General features: G+C 38.1%; 1 protein-coding gene across 2 annotated transcripts in view; it reads left to right on the forward strand.

Annotated features, from left to right (window-relative positions):
* KIF15 (kinesin family member 15) overlaps nt 1-19892 on the forward strand; it is a 67885-nt gene that overhangs the window by 13082 nt on the left and 34911 nt on the right. For both annotated transcript variants that reach the window (XM_087430838.1, XM_014791207.2), the window contains 9 exons: nt 4720-4757; nt 5785-5882; nt 7015-7194; nt 13286-13495; nt 15344-15469; nt 15636-15758; nt 17837-17960; nt 19044-19120; nt 19535-19744. In XM_087430838.1, coding sequence (XP_087286964.1) covers nt 4720-4757; nt 5785-5882; nt 7015-7194; nt 13286-13495; nt 15344-15469; nt 15636-15758; nt 17837-17960; nt 19044-19120; nt 19535-19744 — 1186 coding nt within the window. The remainder of the gene's footprint in view (nt 1-4719; nt 4758-5784; nt 5883-7014; nt 7195-13285; nt 13496-15343; nt 15470-15635; nt 15759-17836; nt 17961-19043; nt 19121-19534; nt 19745-19892) is intronic.

Below are 19892 nucleotides of genomic sequence, written 5' to 3' on the forward strand. Positions count from 1 at the left end.
TTTCCTTGCCTTTTCCAGCTTCTAGGGGTCACCCATGTTACTTGGCTTACAGCCCCCTTTTCTATATTCAAAGCCAACAACATACCTCTCCAATTCTTCCTTAGTCACGTCTCCCTCTGACTACAGCTGAGACAAATTCTCTAATTTTAAGGACTCATTAGATTGGCCCCACCTGGATAATCGCAGTGGCAGGGCTACTATACCTTCTGGAGAGGAGAGTATCTACATATATTATTTGGAATTCTTCTGTAAGGAAGATTCATCTCTTCTCCCTCATTTATATATCCAGTTATTTATTTATATGGTATGGATTCATGTATATTTATTTTATAATTTGGGTTATCATCCAATACTACTATTTTTTTTTTTTTTTTGTGAGGAGGATAGGCCCTGAGCTAACATCTGTGCCCATCTTCCTCTATTTTGTTTATGGGACATCACCACAGCATGGCTTGATGAGGGGTACGTAGGTCCACGCTCAGGATCTGAACCCATGAACCCCAGGCTGCTGAAGTGGAGCATGCAACTTAACCACTGCGCCACTGGGCTGGCCCCAAATACTGCATTATTTTTATCTCGTTGCTCATATTGTTCTAGCTTGGTCGTTGGGAACTGTTTAAGATTGGTTTCTATGTCTCTTTGGCATGTCACATCCTTTTGTTTTTTGAGCACTTCCTTACTTTATGTTGCTACAAGATGGTCCTGGCTCGTCTTATATTTTCCCTGTCCTAGACCTAGAATGGGCCATTTTTGCCAAGGAGCCCTGGTTCCTTTTATTGGAGAATGGTATTTAGAAACCAAGATCTGGGCATTACGTGTGTTCGTTTTACTGGAGTGTCAGTGCTTCTAGGCCTTCTCAGCAGATAGAGCTAGGTAATATATGTGTATATACTAAGTCATGAATATAGACAAGTCCATAATTGTTTCTGTATCTATCCATTTGTATATATATTATGCTAGACATGAGTTCATACTGTTGTCTCTGACTCTAATCCAAGGGTTTAGAATCCATGTGAGTTCTTCTAGAATCCAGTGAATCCATAGGGTTCATTCTAGCCTTCGTTTCTTGTTTGTCTGTAACTTCTCTTGCTGACAGTGAGAAACCTGGCTCCCTTCTATCATCCATTTGTTTATTCGTTCAACCCCAGTACATGTGTAAAGCAGTTTCAGAATTGTTAGCCTGTATCCCTGTGAGAAACGAATTTACTGAATACAGTGTTTATGTACAGATCCCACTTTTTTAAGCCTTACAATTTCCAGTCAAAACCTCATTTTCTGGGGGCTGGCCCCATGGCATGGTGCTTAAGTCTGGCGTGCTCTGCTTTGGCAGCCCGGGTTTGGATCCTGGGCATGGACCTACACTACTCGTCAAGCCATGCCGTGGCAGCGACCCACATACAAAATAGAGGAAGATTGGAATGGGTGTTACCTCAGGGCTAATATTCCTCAGCAAAAAGAGGAAGATTGGCAAAAGATGTTACCTTAGAGCGAATCTTCCTCGCCAAAAAAAAAAACACCTCATTTTCTGAAGTTACTTAGATCAGCTTCTTTTCCACCCAGCCCCTTCAGTGCAGTTATGTCATGCACTTGTAATACAGTTAGACGCATTCTGTCCTGGGATCTCCAACATCCTAATTGATGTATTTTGCTTCTTTATTTAGTTTGCATATTTTGAAGTTCACCCTTTGTGATGTACAGTTGCATGATGTCTTGACAAACGCAGAGAACCATGTTTTTACCACCCCATACTGAAGAGAATGGTACCTTCACCTTAAAAGTTCCCTGTCTGACAAGGCCGACCTGGTGATGTAGTGGTTAAGTTCACACGCTGCACTTCGGCAGCCCAGGGTTTGCAGATTTGGATCCTGGGCGCGGATCTACACACTGCTCATCAAGCCGTGCTGTGGCAGCATCCCATGTAAAGCAGAGGAAGATGGGCACAGATGTTAGCTCAGGGCCAATCTTCCTCAAGCAAAAACGGGAAGATGGCAACAGATGTTAGCTCAGGGCCAGTCTTCCTCACCAAAAAAAAACCAAAGTTCCCCGTTTGTCCCCTTTGTAGTCAGCCACTCCTCCTTTCCCCAACCCCTAATGTCCAGGATCTACTAATATATTTTTCATTCCTATAGTTTTGCCTTTTCCAGAGTATCATATAAATGGAATCATACAATATGTAGCCTTTTGGCATCTAGCTTTTTTGTCTTAGTAAAGTGCATTTAGGATTCGTTTATGTTGTTGCATGCATCAATAGCTTATTCCCTTTTTTTGTTTTTGGTTGCATAGTATTTTATTGTATGGATGTATCACAGTTTGTTTATCCATTCCCCTATTAAAGGATATCTTGGTTGTTTCCAGTTTTTAGCAATTATGAATAAAGTTGCTACCAACATGCAAATATTGGTTTATGTGTGAACATAAGTTTTCAGATCACTTGAGTAAATACCTAGGAATGCAATTGCTGGGTCATGTGGTAAGTTTATGATTAACTTTTATAAGAAACTGACAAACTGTCTTCCAAAATGTACGTTTAAAGTGAGTGATGATCCTGAATTTCTAAATGTTGGCAGCCATAAAATATTGCTATAGGTTTAATGTGGGAATGTAAGCTGGAGGTCCAGAAGGCATTGTGACAACTTTGGCATGTATACAAGGTGAATTTTAGTATCCTTTCAGATTTATTTCATAAATAGGAATATAATTTGTAGTATAATTATTTTTTTTTCTTCTATCAATAGACTTTCTAATTTTATTTTGAACTAAAGGTTTTTAATAGGATGTAGTGAATTATATAATTTGTTTTGAGCAGATGTTTCTATTTGTGTATGTGTGCCCCTAGTTCATCTATAATTGGCTCAAAACACAGGACAATAAAAAATACTTTAAGAAGTTTAAAGCTTAGGCTCCTATTGCACATACATTCTTCCTTGAAAATTGAACTTTCCTTTCATGCTTATTTTTCAGTTGTGTTCAGCAGAACTAAATATTCTCTCTTGAGCAGTGAGGCAGATGACTGTTTTCTCATATGTCTTGTCAAGAGAAAAAAGATTTTTTTTTTCATAGAATATTTTGAGTGGTAAAGTTAAAAATTGTATTGGGGGTCCAGCCCGGTGGTGCAAGCAGTTAAGTGCGTGCACTCCACTTTGGCGGCCTGAGGTTCACAAGTTCGGATCCTGGGTGTACACCAACGCACCGCTGGTCACGCCCTGCTGTGGTGGCGTCCCATATAAAGTAGAGGAAGATGGGCACGGATGTTAGCTCAGGGCCGATCTTCCTCAGCAAAAAAAAAAAAAAAAAAAAAAGGAGGATTGGCATCAGGTGTTAGCTCAGGGCTGATCTCCCTCACAAAAAAAAAAAAAAAAAGAATTGGAAATAAGAGCCACAGTTGCCAGAGATTATACATCTTCAGAATTGTTTTCTTTGAAGACTTTGTAGGCATACTAGTTGTAATGTTTAATTTGTGGCATATTCATTAATAACTTAATCAAAATTGCTTTTGGTAGTCGAGGGTAGAAATGAGAAACACTTGGAGAGAAATGACCATTTGATTTTTTGGATAGATGAGCATGCTCCCTGGTTTACCTAAGACAGTCCCAATTCTAGAGTAATTATTAGCAGTGTCCCCTTCACTCTCAAGTAGGGGACTCAATAATATCCATTTCTCAGTCTGAGTTACTAAAGAACTTTTTTTTCCTACTTCCAAAAGAAAGAGGCAAACAAGTACACCATGCTGTTTTCTAGCTTTTGGGGCATTTAACCAAAAAGTAAATTCAAAATTTCATATTTGTGCTGTGAATCCAAGCTAAAGACATTTGACACTCTGCTTGACATCCGTCTTCAACATAAACTTTTTTATTTTTAGTTTTTTATTACTCCTGTTTCTTGGGATAGCCAAGGAGACACAACACTACACACAAAAATCAAGCCTATAGCATAAAGTTTTTTTAATTGCTTTATTTATTTGTTTATTTAATTTTTGCTGAGGAAGATTTGCCCTGAGCTAACATCCATTGCCAGTCTTCCCCTTTTCTTCTTCTTTGCTTGAGGAAGATTAGCCCTGAACTAACATCTGTGCCAGTCTTCTTCTATTTTGTATGTGGGTTGCTGCCACAGCATGGCTGACGAGTGGTGTAGGTCTGCTCCTGGTATCCAAACTCACGAACCTGGGCCGCTGAAGCGGAGCACGCTGAACTTAACCGCTATGCCATGGGGCCAGCCCCAAAATTGCTTTATTTTTAAATGAAGACATTTTAGTATCTTTTAAAGGCAGAACTTAGGAAAGGAATTGCTGCATTATTTAGAATAGCAAAAATTGGAAATAAAAGTCCAGGTTCTGGTTAAATAAATTATGATATGTTCGTGGAATACTATGCAGCTATTAAAAATAACAAGGTAGAGCTCTCCTGACTTAGACAAAACGGGTTGCAGAGCAGTATTGAAGAGCATCATTCCAATTTTGTAAATAAAGATTAGGGAAAACTCTGATGGCTGTGTTTGTATAATCCAGAAGCATACCAGACAATTAACAGTGATTAGCTCTTGTGGTAGAATAGGAGAGAAAGAAAATGAATTATTCACTTTTTACGTAATATAATTTAAAAAAAGAAGGAAAATAAGCTCTTAGTGGGAAAAATGTATATACTAATAGACCATATTAAAATAGGAGGGTAGTCTTCTAAATTTCACGTGTAAAAATAATATATAAAACATTCTTTTTTACAGTGGACAGACTGGCTCAGGGAAAACATTTACTATGATGGGTAAGTAAATTAAAGATTGACATTTGCTGGCTTAGTCTACTCTTTCTCTGATGACAGCACCTAGTACATTTTTGGGGAAGGCATAATTCTATATATGATGTTGACCTCATAAAATTAGGGCTATTTCCCAGGCTTCTCTCAGACTACGAGGTCCATGATAACAAAGTCCATATTTGCAGCTATGTTCCCAGCTCAATGCTTGGCACAAAGTAGGTACTCAATAAACGGTTTTTGAGTTGGGTTCAATGAATTTTTATATATTTATATACCTGTATAACCTCTACCCAGATAAAGATTCTTAGTAACTGTCCCCACCCCCATCCCCTGAAGTATGTATTACTCTGACTTCTGTCATCATTGGTTTTGCTCGTTTTTGAACTTTTACAAATGAAATTTTACTGTATGTACTCATTTATGTCTGGCTTCTTTCTCTCAGCGTTGTTTCTAAGGTTCACTCATATTGTTGCATGTAGTAGTAGTTTATTTCCATTGCTGTATATTATTGTATGACTATACCACAAACTTTCCATTCTACTGTTGATAGACATTTGGATTGTTTCCAGTTTTGGACCATATGAATAGTGGTGCTGTGCACATTTTTTCTTGTACCTGTCTTTTAAAGTCAGTCTGTGGGATATATATCTGGGAGTGGAATTGCTGTGTCAGCCCATGAGACCCAATGTCATATGCAACAAGTAAAGTACAATTATTTGATATTTCTGCTAATTTTGGTACCTGGCAGCAGGAAACATTTGAAACTTGATACCTAGGTGGATTTTTTTATTTTTCAAACAACAACTACTTTTTAAAATTGTGGGCCTTTCCATCAGTCCTATTGATAGGTAGGTTCTATTGTGCAACCTCTCACAGACCAAAATTTAACTTGTTTGGGGGCACAAATAGGAAACTGATTATACAATGTGTTATCTTATTTCTGTATAAATTGCCTTTCAGTGTTACCACTTCAAAGGACTCCTATAATAGAATAAAAATGAACAGCTATATATATTTTTTTACATTTTTTTAGGACCATCTGAATCTGATAATTTTTCTCATAACCTGAGAGGAGTAATCCCACGAAGTTTTGAATATTTGTTTTCCTTAATTGATCGTGAAAAAGAGAAGGTAAAACTTACCGTAAAAATAAAGCAGTTCTATGAATAGCTAGTTTTGAGTAGTTAGCTACTAATAATTAGCTCACGATACGTGGAGGGGTAGTACTTTACAATGTGGATAGGCAGTGTGGTACAAAAAAACTTTCAATTTTTAAGATAAAATTAAGGATTCTGAGTTTATTATTTTCTAAAAGTTTTCAGTTTATAAAACATACATCATTCATGAATCCAGATTGCTGGCTTAAAAGAAAGATGAGTGTAGTGCTTCTTAGTCTCTCAAATTTTGCAAGAGAGAAAGGTAAAGAAAATCTTAACTGAGGAAAACAGAGATTCGCTAAGCCCCATCACCTGCTACCTGTACCTAGGCTCACAGTTGACTGCAGATGTCCATAGATCCTCATGGCGTCCAGTAGTGATGGGCCCTTCCTTATCTCCTTTACAGCACCTGCCACCACCTGACCATGATCTCCTTGCTCCACATGTGGTGTGGCTCCATCACCCTGGGGATGGGGGCTTCCCTCGTCCATTGACTCCCAAGTTGGGCCATTCTCACGATTGTGCTTCTTTAGCTTGGTGAATTCCAGGCTTAAGAGCTATTCGTGTTATATGTTCTGTTCTACAAAGGAGATTGATATATAACATTGGTTTACCATTTACTCCTTTACAGAAACTATCCCTAACCGTTGCAGTTAGGCACATTGCATGCCAGTGACATAAGTTTAGTGCCGTGCATTTCTGTGGCTAAAAATTCTATAGAGAGGCTTTTAAAATAAATTATTTTTGGTCTTTTAAAGAATATTACACTTGCTTCAAATAAAACTTTATGAGGAAGTCCAATATATAAGACATAAAAAGGGAATTGCCCATCTGGACTGCTAAATTCCCATCTCCCTGACTTGGTGCTGAGGCATCTCTGGAAACTTCTAGGGCTCCTGGGGCCACAGTGATGCTGCTTTAAATGTAATGATATGTTGAAACTAGTTATGTAGATTTTTAAACTGACTTTTAGGTATCTTGTATCATGTAAAGGATAATATTGTAGGAAATTTATACCTTATGAAGCAAGTGAAAGATTAATGCTCATGAAAGATAGGGATGATCGCATGAAAATAATATATCTAAACGGGGCTTCTCTTTTACAGGCTGGAGGTGGAAAGAGTTTCCTTTGTAAGTGTTCCTTTATTGAAATCTACAACGAGCAGATCTACGACCTACTGGACTCTGCCTCAGCTGGACTGTACTTAAGGGAGCATATCAAGAAGGGAGTCTTTGTTGTTGGTGCGGTGGAGCAGGTGGTGACCTCAGCTGCTGAAGCCTATCAGGTACCCTGCCTTGAGCAATTTGATCCTTAGACAACATAACATGCTGTGAAAAACACCTTGGTATCAAAAAAAACAAAAATTGAGCTACTAAAAATATTTTATAAAGGCATAACACAGAATATTCATGAGAAGAAAAGAGCAAAGAATATGACAGTGTTTTATAGATCTCCCCTTAGTTAAACAGAACTTTGAGCCTCTTGATTTTGCATTATTTTGGTTCTATTCATTCCAATCAGGCACTTCTAAAAACCACCCTGTAGATCCCTGGGGGTCAGTTTGTTAGTGTCCTTATTTTTTTAGTGTTTCCTCCTGGGAGCTGTCCCTTTCAGGAGGTCCTGGGATCTCTGCCCTTTAAACCAGCTGGCTGGGCCGGCCCCGTGGCTTAGCGGTTAAGTGTGTGCGCTCCGCTACTGGCGGCCCGGGTTCGGATCCTGGGCACGCACCGACGCACCGCTTATCTGGCCATGCTGAGGCCGCGTCCCACATACAGCAACTAGAAGGATGTGCAGCTGTGACATACAACTATCTACTGGGGCTTTGGGGGAAAAATAAATAAATAAAAATTAAAAAAAAAAAAAATTTAAAAAATTTAAACCAGCTGGCTGTTCTCTTCCCTTTATTTGCTACCCTTGTTTACCTGTTAGGTATCAAAAGCCAACCTTTTTTTTTTTTTTTTTTTTTGGTGAGGAAGATTAGCCCTGAGCTAACATCTGTTGCCAGTCCTCCTCTTTTCGCTGAGGAAGGTTGGCCCTGGGCTAACATCTGTGCCCATCTTCCATCTTCCTCTATTTTATATGTGGGATGCCTGCCACAGCATGGCTTGATAAGTGGTACATAGGTCCGCGCCAAGGATCCGAACCTGTGAACCCCGGGCTGCCAAAGCAGAGTGCGCAAAGTTAACCACTGTGCCACCAGGCTAGCCCCAAAAGCCAGTCTCTTTTGAGCATTCAGCTCAGGACTAACAAATCTCTTGACAGGAATTTGTAAAATATTCTACTCACATTTGTGTAGAATCTGACATGGCCAGTTGATTTTAAACAATTTTTTTTAACAATTTTTTATTATGTAATATTTGATACATACAAAATATTGCCACATGCATATGAGTTATCAAGTATAATGTTAAAATAAACTTACAGGGGCCCATTAGACAATTGAAGACCCAAATATCACCAATACTATCCTATCTACCTGTGTGTTCCTCTGTATCTCATATCCTTGGTTCCTCCCTAAACATAAGCACTATGCCGAATGTCATCATTTTCTTCCACTTTTGTATCACATATGTATGTATTTCTTAATATGTTGGCTTTTGCATTTTTAAAAATGATATGTATTTCACCTTCTGTGACTTTTTTAACTCAACATGGTTTATGAAATTTATGTTGCATTTCATTTATTTTCGTGGCTGTATAATATTCCATTATATGAATATAAGATATATTTTATATATATCTTCCAGTTTATTAATTCATTATTCTGCCTTCAGCAAGTCTCCTGATTCAAACTTTTTAAACTATGACTCTTTCAGTAAGAGAGAGATTTTACATGTGATTCAGTGTGTGTATATATATATATATATATATATATATATATATATATATATATACTCAAAAAATTGTGTTGGGATTTTGACTGGGATTACATTGCAGTTATAGACCAGTTTGGAGGGATTGACGTCTTTACAGTATTGAGTCCATACATGAACATGGTATGTCTATTCATTTATTTAGATTTTTAATGTCTTGCAGTATAATAATTTTCACCATAAAAGTCTTACCTTTTTTTGTTAGCTTTGTTCTAATATACCTTATATATTTTTTTTGCTTTTGTAGATAATCTCTTTTTATTATTATAGACTGCTTTTATAATCAGCCACCTTGCTAACTATCTTATAATATCAAGAGCATGTGTTAAATTTTGTCACATGCTTTTTCTACCTCTCTTGAGATGATCATGTGGTTTTTCTCCTTTAACATGTTAACATGATAGAGTGCTGGATTAGATTTGTTAATATTTTGTTTAGGATTTTTCATCAGTGTTAAAGATAGAGATCCAGTTGTAATTTTCCTTTTTTGTACTCGCCTTGTCTTGTTTTATTATCACCTTTATTTTCTGGAAGTTTGTATGATTGGAATGACCTGTTCCTAAAAAGTATTGTAGAACTCATCCCCAGAATCATCTGGGCCTTGTGTTTTGTGAGATTTTTAACTACAAATAAAATTAGTTTAAGAGAGCTATGCAGGCATTGCATCTCTTCTTGGGTCAGTTTTGATAAGTTATGTATTCCTAGAAAAATTTCAGTTTCCTCTCAGTTTTTGTATATTGGCATAAAGTTGTTCCTAGTATTCTCATTTTTTAGATCTTTGCTTTTTCTGCAATTTGCTCTCTTTTGTGTAGTTGATATTGTTCATATGGCATTGCTCTTTAATTTTCTCTTTATTTTTACTTTCTTTGGGTTTATTCTTTTTCCAACTTTTTAAGCTTGATGCTTAGCTCCTTTTGGCCTTTCTTTTATGATATAAGTATTTAATGCTATAAATCTACTTCTTAATGTTGCTTCAACTTCACACAAGTTATAATGTCTTAATTGTCATGTAGACCTAAGTATTTTTCCATTATAATTTCTTTTTTGACTGATGTATTACTTAGAAATGTGATTTAAAATTCTCAAATTTATTAGAATTTTAAGTTTTTTTCTCATGTTGATTCTTTTTTTTTTTCTTTTTTTGGTGAGGAAGATTAGCCCTGAGCTAACATCTGTGCCCATCTTCCTCTATTTTGTATATGGGACGCCACCACAGCATGGCTTGATGAGCAGCGCATAGGTCTATGCCCGGGATCCAAACCTGCTAACCTTGGGCCACCAAAGTGGAGCAGGCAAACTTAACCACTACACCACTGGGGCAGCCGCTCATGTTAATTCTTAATTGCATTGAGATCAGAGAATGTGGTCTTGTGTGATGCCTAATCTTTGAGATTTATTGAGAAATGGTTTATGGATTAATACAACAGCCAGTTTTTATAAATGTGTGCTTGAGAAGAATGTATATCCTTGGATACGAAGTTTTGTATTTTTATTAATTTTTTTGTGTGTATAATCTATTAATACTTGAGAGAGATGTATTAATCTCCAACTAAGGTATTGGTTTTGTCAATTTTGTCTTGATTCTTGTCAATATAAGTTTATGTATACATGTAGAGATAGACTGTTTTATTAGGCTTATATAAAAGTAATAGGATTAGTTTATCTTCCTTTGATTTGAATCTATGATTTTGTATGACCCTATATTTGCCTGTTAACACATTTTGCCTTAAAAATCTATTTTGTCCAGGGTCGGCCTGGTGGTGGCATGGTTGGGTTCATATGCTCTTCTTCAGCAGCCTGAGGCTCACAGGTTCACATCCCTGGCATGGACCTGCGCACTGCTTGTCAAGCCATGCTGTGGCAAGTGTCCCACATGTAAAGTAGAGGAAGACGGCATGGATGTTAGCCCAGGGCCGCTCTTCCTCAGCAAAAAGAGGAGGACTGGCAACAGATGTTAGTTAGCTCAGGGCTAATCTTCCTCACCAAAAAAAAAAAAAATCTATTTTGTCTGATATTCATGTACCACTTAGTATTTTTTTGACTAGTATTTGGTATGTTTTCCCATCAGTCCTTCTGTCTTAATGTTTTAGGTGTTTTTCATAAACCATGTAGCTGTATTTTGCTGTTTTTTTTTTTTAACCTTTCTTGACAGTTTTTTACCTAACTTATTTACATTAATATGATTGTTGATATTGTTGGACTCATTTCTACCATCTTCCTTAGTGTTTTTTTGTTTTGTTTTATTCAATGCTTCTTTTCCTTTTCTTGCTTTTTTTTAAGACTTTATCATTATTTTTTTTAGAGTAGTTCTAGGTTTCAGAGCAAAATTGAGAGTAAGGTACAGTAATGTCCCATATACTCCCTGCTCCCACACATATGTAGCCTCCCCCATTATCAACATCCCCCACCAGAGTGGTACATTTGTTACAATTAATGAACCTGCATTGACACATCATGATCACACGAAGTCCACAGTTTATATTAGAGTTCACTCTTGATGTTGTGCATTCTATGGGTTGCCTTTTTGTTTTTGATCCAGTATGCAGCACTATTTATTGAAAAAATCATTTCTTTGTCCTACTGAGTTGTCTTTGCACCTTTGATGAAAATCAGTTGACCATACATGTATGGGTTTATATCTGACTGCATTCTGTTCCATTGATCTATGTCTCTTTTCTCCAATACAAAACTGTCTTAATTATTGTAGCTTGTTATTGCTGAGTAGTAAGTCTTGAGATCAGGTAGAGTAAGTCCTTCAACTTTATTCTTAGCAATTATTTTGGTTATTCTTGGATTTTGCATTTTCATATGCTTAAAATCAGCTTGTCAGTTTCTGCAAAAAAGGCTGCTGGGATTTTGAATGGGATTGTGTTGACTCTGTTAGTCATCTTTGGGAGAATTAACGTCTCAACAATATTGAATCTTCCAATTCATGAACATTCCCCAAGTAGTTTTGTTTTTTGTTTTTGATTTTTGTTTGTATTTGATTTTTGTATAACTGTTTTAAAAACGTGCTTGTATTTGCTTTTTCTCCTTACATTGCACAAGTGGTATTTGTGCTACTTTTGCACCTTGCTTTTTTAAGATAATAGTGTTTTGGAATTTGTCCCCTGTTTGAGGATCTCTCTCTCTCTCTTTTGCAGTTGTATGAATGTATAATGGCTTATTTAATATTTAGTATACAGTGTTTAGTGTTATGCAAAGGAAGCATAAAGTTTGTTGTTAGTGCCGTGGAGTCGATTCTGACTCCCAGCTACCCTGTGTACAGCCAAGCGGAACTCTGCTGGGTCTTTTTGCACCATCCTCTCACCTTCTGGCACTATATCAGGCAATGCTCCACTGCTGTTCATAGGGTTTTTATGGCCAGTTTGTTGGAAGTGGGTGGCCAGGTCCTTCTTCCTAGTCTTTCTTAGTCTGGAAGCTCCCTGGAGCCTGCCCACCATGACTGACCCTGCTGATATTTGAAATACTGGCGGCACAGCTTTCAGCATCATGACAACACACAGCTGCCACAATATGACAACTGACAGATGGGTGGTGTGGTTTCCTGACCAGGAAACAAACCTGGGCTGCAGTAGTGAGAGTGCTGAATCTTAACCACTAGAACACCAAGCATAAAGTACTATCCAAAAAATATAAAGATACAAATAATTGCAATTTTATGCTGTCGCTGGTTAATAGAGTTATAATAGCTCCATTTATTGAGTATATGTGCTAAGCACTGTGCTAGCTTATTTTGATACATTATTTCATTGAATTTCTAATCTACTTTTTGAGGTAAGATACTAATTTGCCCATTTTATTCTGTACTATTATGACCTTGCTACTCAAAAATGTAGTTCTTGGACTATCCATATCACCTGGGAGCTTGTTACAAATGCAGAATCTCAGGCCCACCTCACAACTACAGATCCCTAGCTGATTAGTAGGCATATTACAGTTTGAGATGCCCTATGGAGTAGTTGCCCATATTCCCATTTTGCAAATATGGGCCTGAGCCTTGAAAAGGTTCAACTGGCCCCAGACCACACAGCTAGTAAATATTGGAGCCAGGAGTTGAACTCATGTTCATCTGATTCCAGCGCCTGTAGTCTGAACATTCATATCCTGCTTGCCATAGGGAATAGAGAGGGAAAACAAATACTTTGTAGACCAAAAGAGCTGACAGAACTTTGGGCTTGAAGGTAATTTTGAGATTTATCTTGTCTAACTTTCTCATTGTCTAGGTAAAGAAAGGGGTTCAGAGAGATTTTGTGATTTGCCTTAAGTTGACATGAATAGAGAATGGCAAAACCAGTTCTAGATTGTATGCCTTCTGATTTCCTGCTTGTTCTCGGTCCATAACAGGGAGAGAGGACAGAAAAGGAAAGGAAAAGGAAAATAACTTGAGTATGTTCCTCGATAGACCACTATTCTCTCACTGCCCTCTACAAATTTCCTACTGATGTTAGTGGCTGTTGTGACCACCTGGAAGTTGTGATAATATATTTTTCTTTTGCCTAGGTGTTGTCTGGAGGATGGAGAAACAGACGTGTGGCATCGACATCAATGAATAGAGAATCGTCTAGGTCTCATGCAGTCTTTACAATTACGGTAGAGTCAATGGAGAAAAGCAATGAGACTGTGAATATTCGGACCTCCCTACTCAATCTGGTGGATTTAGCAGGATCTGAAAGGCAAAAAGATACCCATGCAGAAGGGATGAGGTTGAAAGTAAGAATGGAATTATGGTCTTCGATATCAGCTTGTGTGTGATTATTACTAGAAGTCAATACCAAACTAAATGTTGTGAGGGCTTCAAAGGAATAAGAAATTGCTCCATTTGTAAGGTATAGAAATTTTTGTTGTGGGGTAGGGACAGTAAACATACATGGGATAGGACAAGTCTATCAGTAGCAAGAATGTTTGAATTCATGCCAGAAAGGATGATGGTACAAGTGGCAGCAGGGGTTAGAGGAAGGGTGTGACATGGACTGCTTGTGGAAAGCATAGAAAAGAAGTTGAGTTGTGTTTTCAAAGGGGGCAGAATTTGGATAGGGAGAGAGGAACAGAGAATACATGCCTGGCAGGGGGACATCTCAAGGGTTATTGTGGAGGCAGAGTGAGCCTGGCATTTGGCATTTCAGCATGGATCAATGCATGGGTTGAGTTAGAGATGCAAGTAGGCCCAGATCACTGAGGACCGGGAGTGTCAGGCCAAGTTTGCTCTTAACTCTCCAAACACTGGGAAACACTTAAAGGTTTTGAGTGATTTCATGTAGAAAGCCTGTTTTATAAAAACTTAGCCATCTGGCTCACACTACCAGATTCAAGAGGGGAGAGCCTAAAGAGAAAGGAGAGCAGTGACACTGCTTAATATTTCGGGGAGAGGGTTAAGGACCTAGTGGGAGGTTCTCTGTAACGTGTATTGCCAAAGTGTATATATGTATTGTAATACGTATTGTCAATAAAATATGTGTGGATTCTATAGTTTAGGATATATGAGGACTAGGGAAGCGGAGTCGGAAATGGTGAAGGAGAGTCTACTTTTTGCATTAAAAGTGAGGATTTGAGCCTCCTGAGCTCTCAGGCAGTTTCGGGTAATCATGGTCTCATGTTTCTATTGAGACATAAAGCATAAGAAAAATAGCATACGTTTATAATAGGACATATGCCAGGCTTATTTTAAATGCTTTATGTATATTACTCATTTAACCTTCCCAACAACTCTGGAAGTAGGTGCTATTATCCATTCTATTTCAGTTAAAGAAACTGAAGTAAATTGTCCAGGGGCACACAGCTAAGAGTAGAGCTGAGATTCAAACCGAAGTAGTCCAGCTCCACAGACAGTGCCCTCGACTGTGGCACTAAACCACCTTTCTGGTTCACTTAGTGGTAACAGATAGTGGCAACTCTGAAATCAGCACATCTTGCTTTATAATTTCTACTCTTTCTGTCTTTTTCTGTACTTTCACCACTGCAGACCCAGTTATTGAAATATGCTCCTTACAGTAAAAATCCAGTGTAACATAGTTAACCCAAACATTTTTCTTTTCTCCCTGTTTTAAAGGGTTTTCTCACTGTTTTAAAGGGTTTTTATTATACTTTGCAGAATTAGACTGAATATTCTTTTGTAATAAGTTCATCAGTGGCTTTGTGGGATGTGGGGGTGGGTTATTAGTTATCATAATGTAATAAACATTTTAACATAAAAGGATTGAAAAATATGCCTATTAATGCACTACTCCAACATTTTTTTCTCTGTTATTTTCTAGTTTTTATCCCTACCTACAGGTCAGTTTTAAACTATTACAGTCATGATGTGACATTGATTTTTTTCTCCTTCACGTGATTTTTGTGTTTGTCGTTGAATATTAAAAGTGCGTTGTGCGTCAAATAGGAAAAAGTTAGGGGATAGGTGAGGACATCTTTTTTGCTGAAAAGTTAGTTATCCTTAACTAATATTATCCCTAACTTGCCTTTGCATTCAAAATTGTCACCCTTCTGGGTATATTTTAATTCAAAATAACTAAAAAGAAACCAGTGCACCTAAATTTTTATTCTCTTTCCCTTTCACTTTAGGAAGCAGGTAACATAAACCGATCCTTGAGCTGCCTGGGCCAAGTGATTACCGCACTTGTCGATGTGGGTAATGGAAAACAGAGACATGTTTGCTACAGAGACTCCAAACTTACCTTCTTACTCCGGGTAAAGTAGATCATTGGGTTCCTGGGCCCTTTTCTTGATTGTGCTTGCTGCGGTTGATAGTCAGATAATCTCTCAGTCTTCGTGGTGAGAGTATATGTTTTCTTTGCTTAAAAAAGGTCTTGTGGGTTCTCCCCTGAAAATGTGTACCATTCATATCGTTAAACAGGACTCCCTTGGAGGTAATGCCAAAACAGCCATAATTGCAAATGTTCACCCTGGATCCAGGTGTTTTGGGGAAACCCTATCAACACTTAATTTTGCTCAAAGAGCCAAGCTGATTAAAAATAAGGTAAAATACTGAGTACAATTAAGTAAATTAGAAAAATACTTAAGCTTCTAGTATCTTACTTTTGTGATTGCCCTAATATTAACGTTAGCTTTTATTTATTTCTCTGTGCAAGCTTAACTCGAAGCAAGATTTCTGTTTTGTCTTTCCTAGCCTTCTGTATCACTCATGTAATTTGAGACCTAGATTGGGTCTTATGTTTGTTATTGTTTGGCTAGTTTTTTCTTAAGGGAAGGCAAAGTTTTGCCTTTGTAATTGGGTTGGAAACTAAATTTATTTACCTAAATCTTGTTAGCACAGCTGTGTGTGTGTGTGGTGTTGGTGGTAGGGATTCACTATGAAAATAATTTGATGATATTGACAAACTTTGTCTTTCAAGATGTCAGTAACTCCAAGGATTCCCTATTTTTCTTTATATGCAAGAAGCTTCCTTGATATTCGTGTATACCAGTGGTCATAAAACTTTTCCTGTAAAGGGCCAAATGGTAAATATTTTAGGCTTCTTGGATCATATGGTCTCTGTCCCAACTACTCAGCTCTGCCTTTGTAGTGAGAAAGCAGTCATAGACAAGGTGTAAACATATGGCTATGGCTGTGTTCCAGTAAAACTTCACAAAAACAGGGGGCAGACTGTATTTGGCCCACAGACAAGCAGCACTTTGCCAACCCCTGGTGCAGACTGTCAAAATACCAAGGAGTCCCCACTTGTTTTAGAGAGGTTGGAGGCCCCTTTGGTTCTAGACAAAAGAATCATAGTGCCATAAATTGGCAGATTAATTTCCTCTCTTTCAAAGGAGAAATTGGTCATTCTTACCCCAAAAGTAGACTCCCTGATCATCTTATTATGGTAAGAATGAAGAGGTCCATGTTGCCTCTTCCCCTGAGTAAGTCAGAAGAGTATAGGTCTACTCATTCATTCGTTTTATTGGATTATGACTCCTGGTAGGGTATTTGTAATACAAGGAAGAAAAATTAGAGCCTCCTCACCCTGTCTCTTGGGACTTACTAGAAGTTTTTAGAGAGTAGAGAACTGCAGAGATAATTAGAATTGTGATGTCACTGATGTGACAATGATGTCAGAATGTACAAGGAATGCCTTATAATGAGGCTGGCCATAAGAATGAGGAGCAACTAGAAATGGCTTCTTAACACATGAACAACAAAGCCAGGAGCCTTATACTAGTCACTATCAATGGTAAGTCCCCTGCTGCAGCCTGTCAATGGAAAGTGGCTAGGATATCTGGGACTTGTTTAAGGATGAACTATTTAGCTCTTTCCTAATAGGCAGACCTGGTTTAAGACAGGAACACGGGGACCTTGGGGCTGTCAGGGTTTTTTCCCTCACTGAAGTATTGGGTATTCACAGCTGGGTCCCTTTGATCTGGTTGGCACTCTGCCATTGGCTCTTGTTATCACCCCGTAGGTTTTGTGGGCCTTTTTGAACTTCTTAGAAGTAGTCTCAAGACATTTCTTTAAGAGAATTTCTTAAAGAGACATTTCTTTAAAATAGCATTTAGTGTGGTAATAAAACAGAAATGGAGCTGTCAAACCAACCCCTCCTTCCAGAAGGGCTGTTAGGACATAAAGGGTTGGATTCCTCTGGAGAGGGTGGTTTCTGCCAAGCTGATGGAGCTCCAGCCAGTCCTGCAGTTCATCACAGCCTTTATAGAGAGCCAAGACAGATGGGAGATGACACCCATTGAGGTGTTTGCTCTCCTCCATGGGTGTGGAGCTCTCTGTCTTAAGAAGAAGGCAATGTTAGATGAACATACCTAGATCCCAGGCATGACCCAGGCCAACAGGGTCCAGGACTAGTCAACAGAGCAGAGACCTAAGTGGGAGCGTAAAGGAGGAGTTGTGAGCAGGGAACGATCTCTGGCTCTAGGTATGAAGGCACAGGGAAAGGAAGCTTCCTCCCCTCTCCAGCACCCTGTGGTTCTGGTGGCCTTTTGACTGTTTGTGCAATGGGAGTGCAGTTTTGTTTGGTGTTCATCACTCCAAATCATACAAACAAATATAAACACAAGACTCTACAACTCAATAAGTGCTCTTTTAATGCTTTTTAAAAAATTCTTGACTAGGCAGTGGTAAATGAAGACACCCAAGGAAATGTGAACCAACTCCAAGCTGAAGTGAAGAGGCTCAAAGAACAGTTGGCCCAGTTTACTTCAGGGCAGATGCTACCAGAGAGCTTTCTGACTAGAGGTAAGATGAGCACAGTGTCCTTTATCCTGAAGAAGACCACGTGCAAATATTAGTATGACAACCTTCTGACGACAGTTACTACACAATAAGGCTACCCAAATTTTTCCACAAGTTTCTGTTTATTTCACCTACATGGGAACATGGTGCTTAGTCTGTAACCAGATACAGATACCACAGATACTGAATTCTGTGCGATATAGTGGGAAAGGAGAGTAGAAATAATTTTGAATAACTCGTCCCTAATAAAACTGCTAAAAAGAGATACTAATAAATTTAATTTACATCCACGTCCAAGATTTTGTCATGTCATTTGTAATCTGTATATGTTTACTAAATAGGATAAGAGAGACTTATTTTTCTTTAAAAAATAGCTAATATGTAGACTGGGTTAATTCGAAATCCATCATCTGGTAATAACAGTCTGATTCTTTTTTGTGTGTGTGAGGAAGATTGGCCCTGAGCTAACATCTGTTGCCAATCTTCCTTTTTTTTTTTGCTTGAGGAAGATTGTTGCTGAGCTAACATCTGTGCCAATCTTCCTCCATTTTATATATGGGATGCCACCACAGCATGGCTTAATGAGTGGTGTGTATGTCCACACCTGGGATCCAAACCTGCAAACTCTGGGCCGCCAAAGCGGAGCACGAGAACTTAACCACTACGCCACTGGGCCAGCCCCAGAATTCAGCCTGGTTTTTTTTTTTTTTTTTTTTTTGGTGAGGAAGATTGGCTCTGAACTAACATCTGTTGCCAATCTTCCTCTTTTTGTGGAGGAAGATTAGCCCTGAGCTAACATCTGTACCCATCTTCCTCTATTTTTTTATGTGGGATGCTGCCACAGCATGGCTTGATGAGCGGTGCATAGGTCCATGCCCGGGATCTGAACCTGCGAACTCCGGGCCGCTGAGGTGGAGTGAGCGAACTTAACCACTACGCCACTGGGCCGGCCCTCAGTCTGATTCTTTTAGATTAATTGAGAGCAGTCAATCAAAGGCTGTTTTAGCTCATCTCTGGGTTTTAAAATTTAAGAGATAAACATTATTTTTTTCCCTTTCCCTTTCTTTCTTACTGGATCAATTACAGATGGAGACAAGACTAATTACATGAAGTATTTCCAAGAGGCAATGTTATTCTTTAAGAAATCTGAACAGGAAAAGAAGGTAAGAAACTGAATTAGTATAAAGGGGATTCAAGATGCTTTAGGCTTTTGCTATATGGTGCCTTTCTGAGTAAAATAAATGTCACAAATAAATAAAACTAAGGAAGGCTATGAAAAATCTAATTTTGCCTTTGAGATTAAATGTGAAGTTAGAGAGGAGGGTGAAAGGGGTGATTAGGCACATTTGTGTGGTGATGGATTGTAATTAGTCTTTGGGTGGTAAACATGATGTAATCTACATAGAAATTGAAATATAATGATGTACATCTAAAATTTATATAATGTTATAAACCAATGTTACCACGGTAAAAAAAAAAATAAGTAAATAAATGTGAAGTTAGTGTTTGTTGATTGGTTTGTGAAAATTTAAAAGCTGAATTATTTTTCATGTTTAACAAATTATGAATTTCTTAAGTCTCTGGTAGAAAAAATTACCCAATTAGAAGACCTCACCCTCAAAAAAGAAAAATTTATTCAGTCTAATAAAATGATTGTGAAATTCCGAGAGGATCAAATAATGCGCCTGGAGAAGCTCCACAAGGAATCTCGGGGAAGTTTTCTACCCGAGGAGCAGGATCGTTTGCTGTCCGAATTAAGGGATGAGATTCAAAATCTGCGAGAACAAGTGAGTGTGTGACATTTGCCGTATTTCTAAAAATAAAAGAAGTTCAAGGCAAAGATAAATTTGTCACCAAATTCTTGTAATTTAATACAGTGGGAAGTGTTTTAAATGAATTCAACTGACAGTATGATTGCATAATTTCTTTTCCCCC

Source organism: Ceratotherium simum, chromosome 5 (genome assembly GCF_057802395.1).
Source record: "Ceratotherium simum simum isolate JZ-2026a chromosome 5, ASM5780239v1, whole genome shotgun sequence".
In the NCBI taxonomy this organism is placed as follows: domain Eukaryota; kingdom Metazoa; phylum Chordata; class Mammalia; order Perissodactyla; family Rhinocerotidae; genus Ceratotherium; species Ceratotherium simum.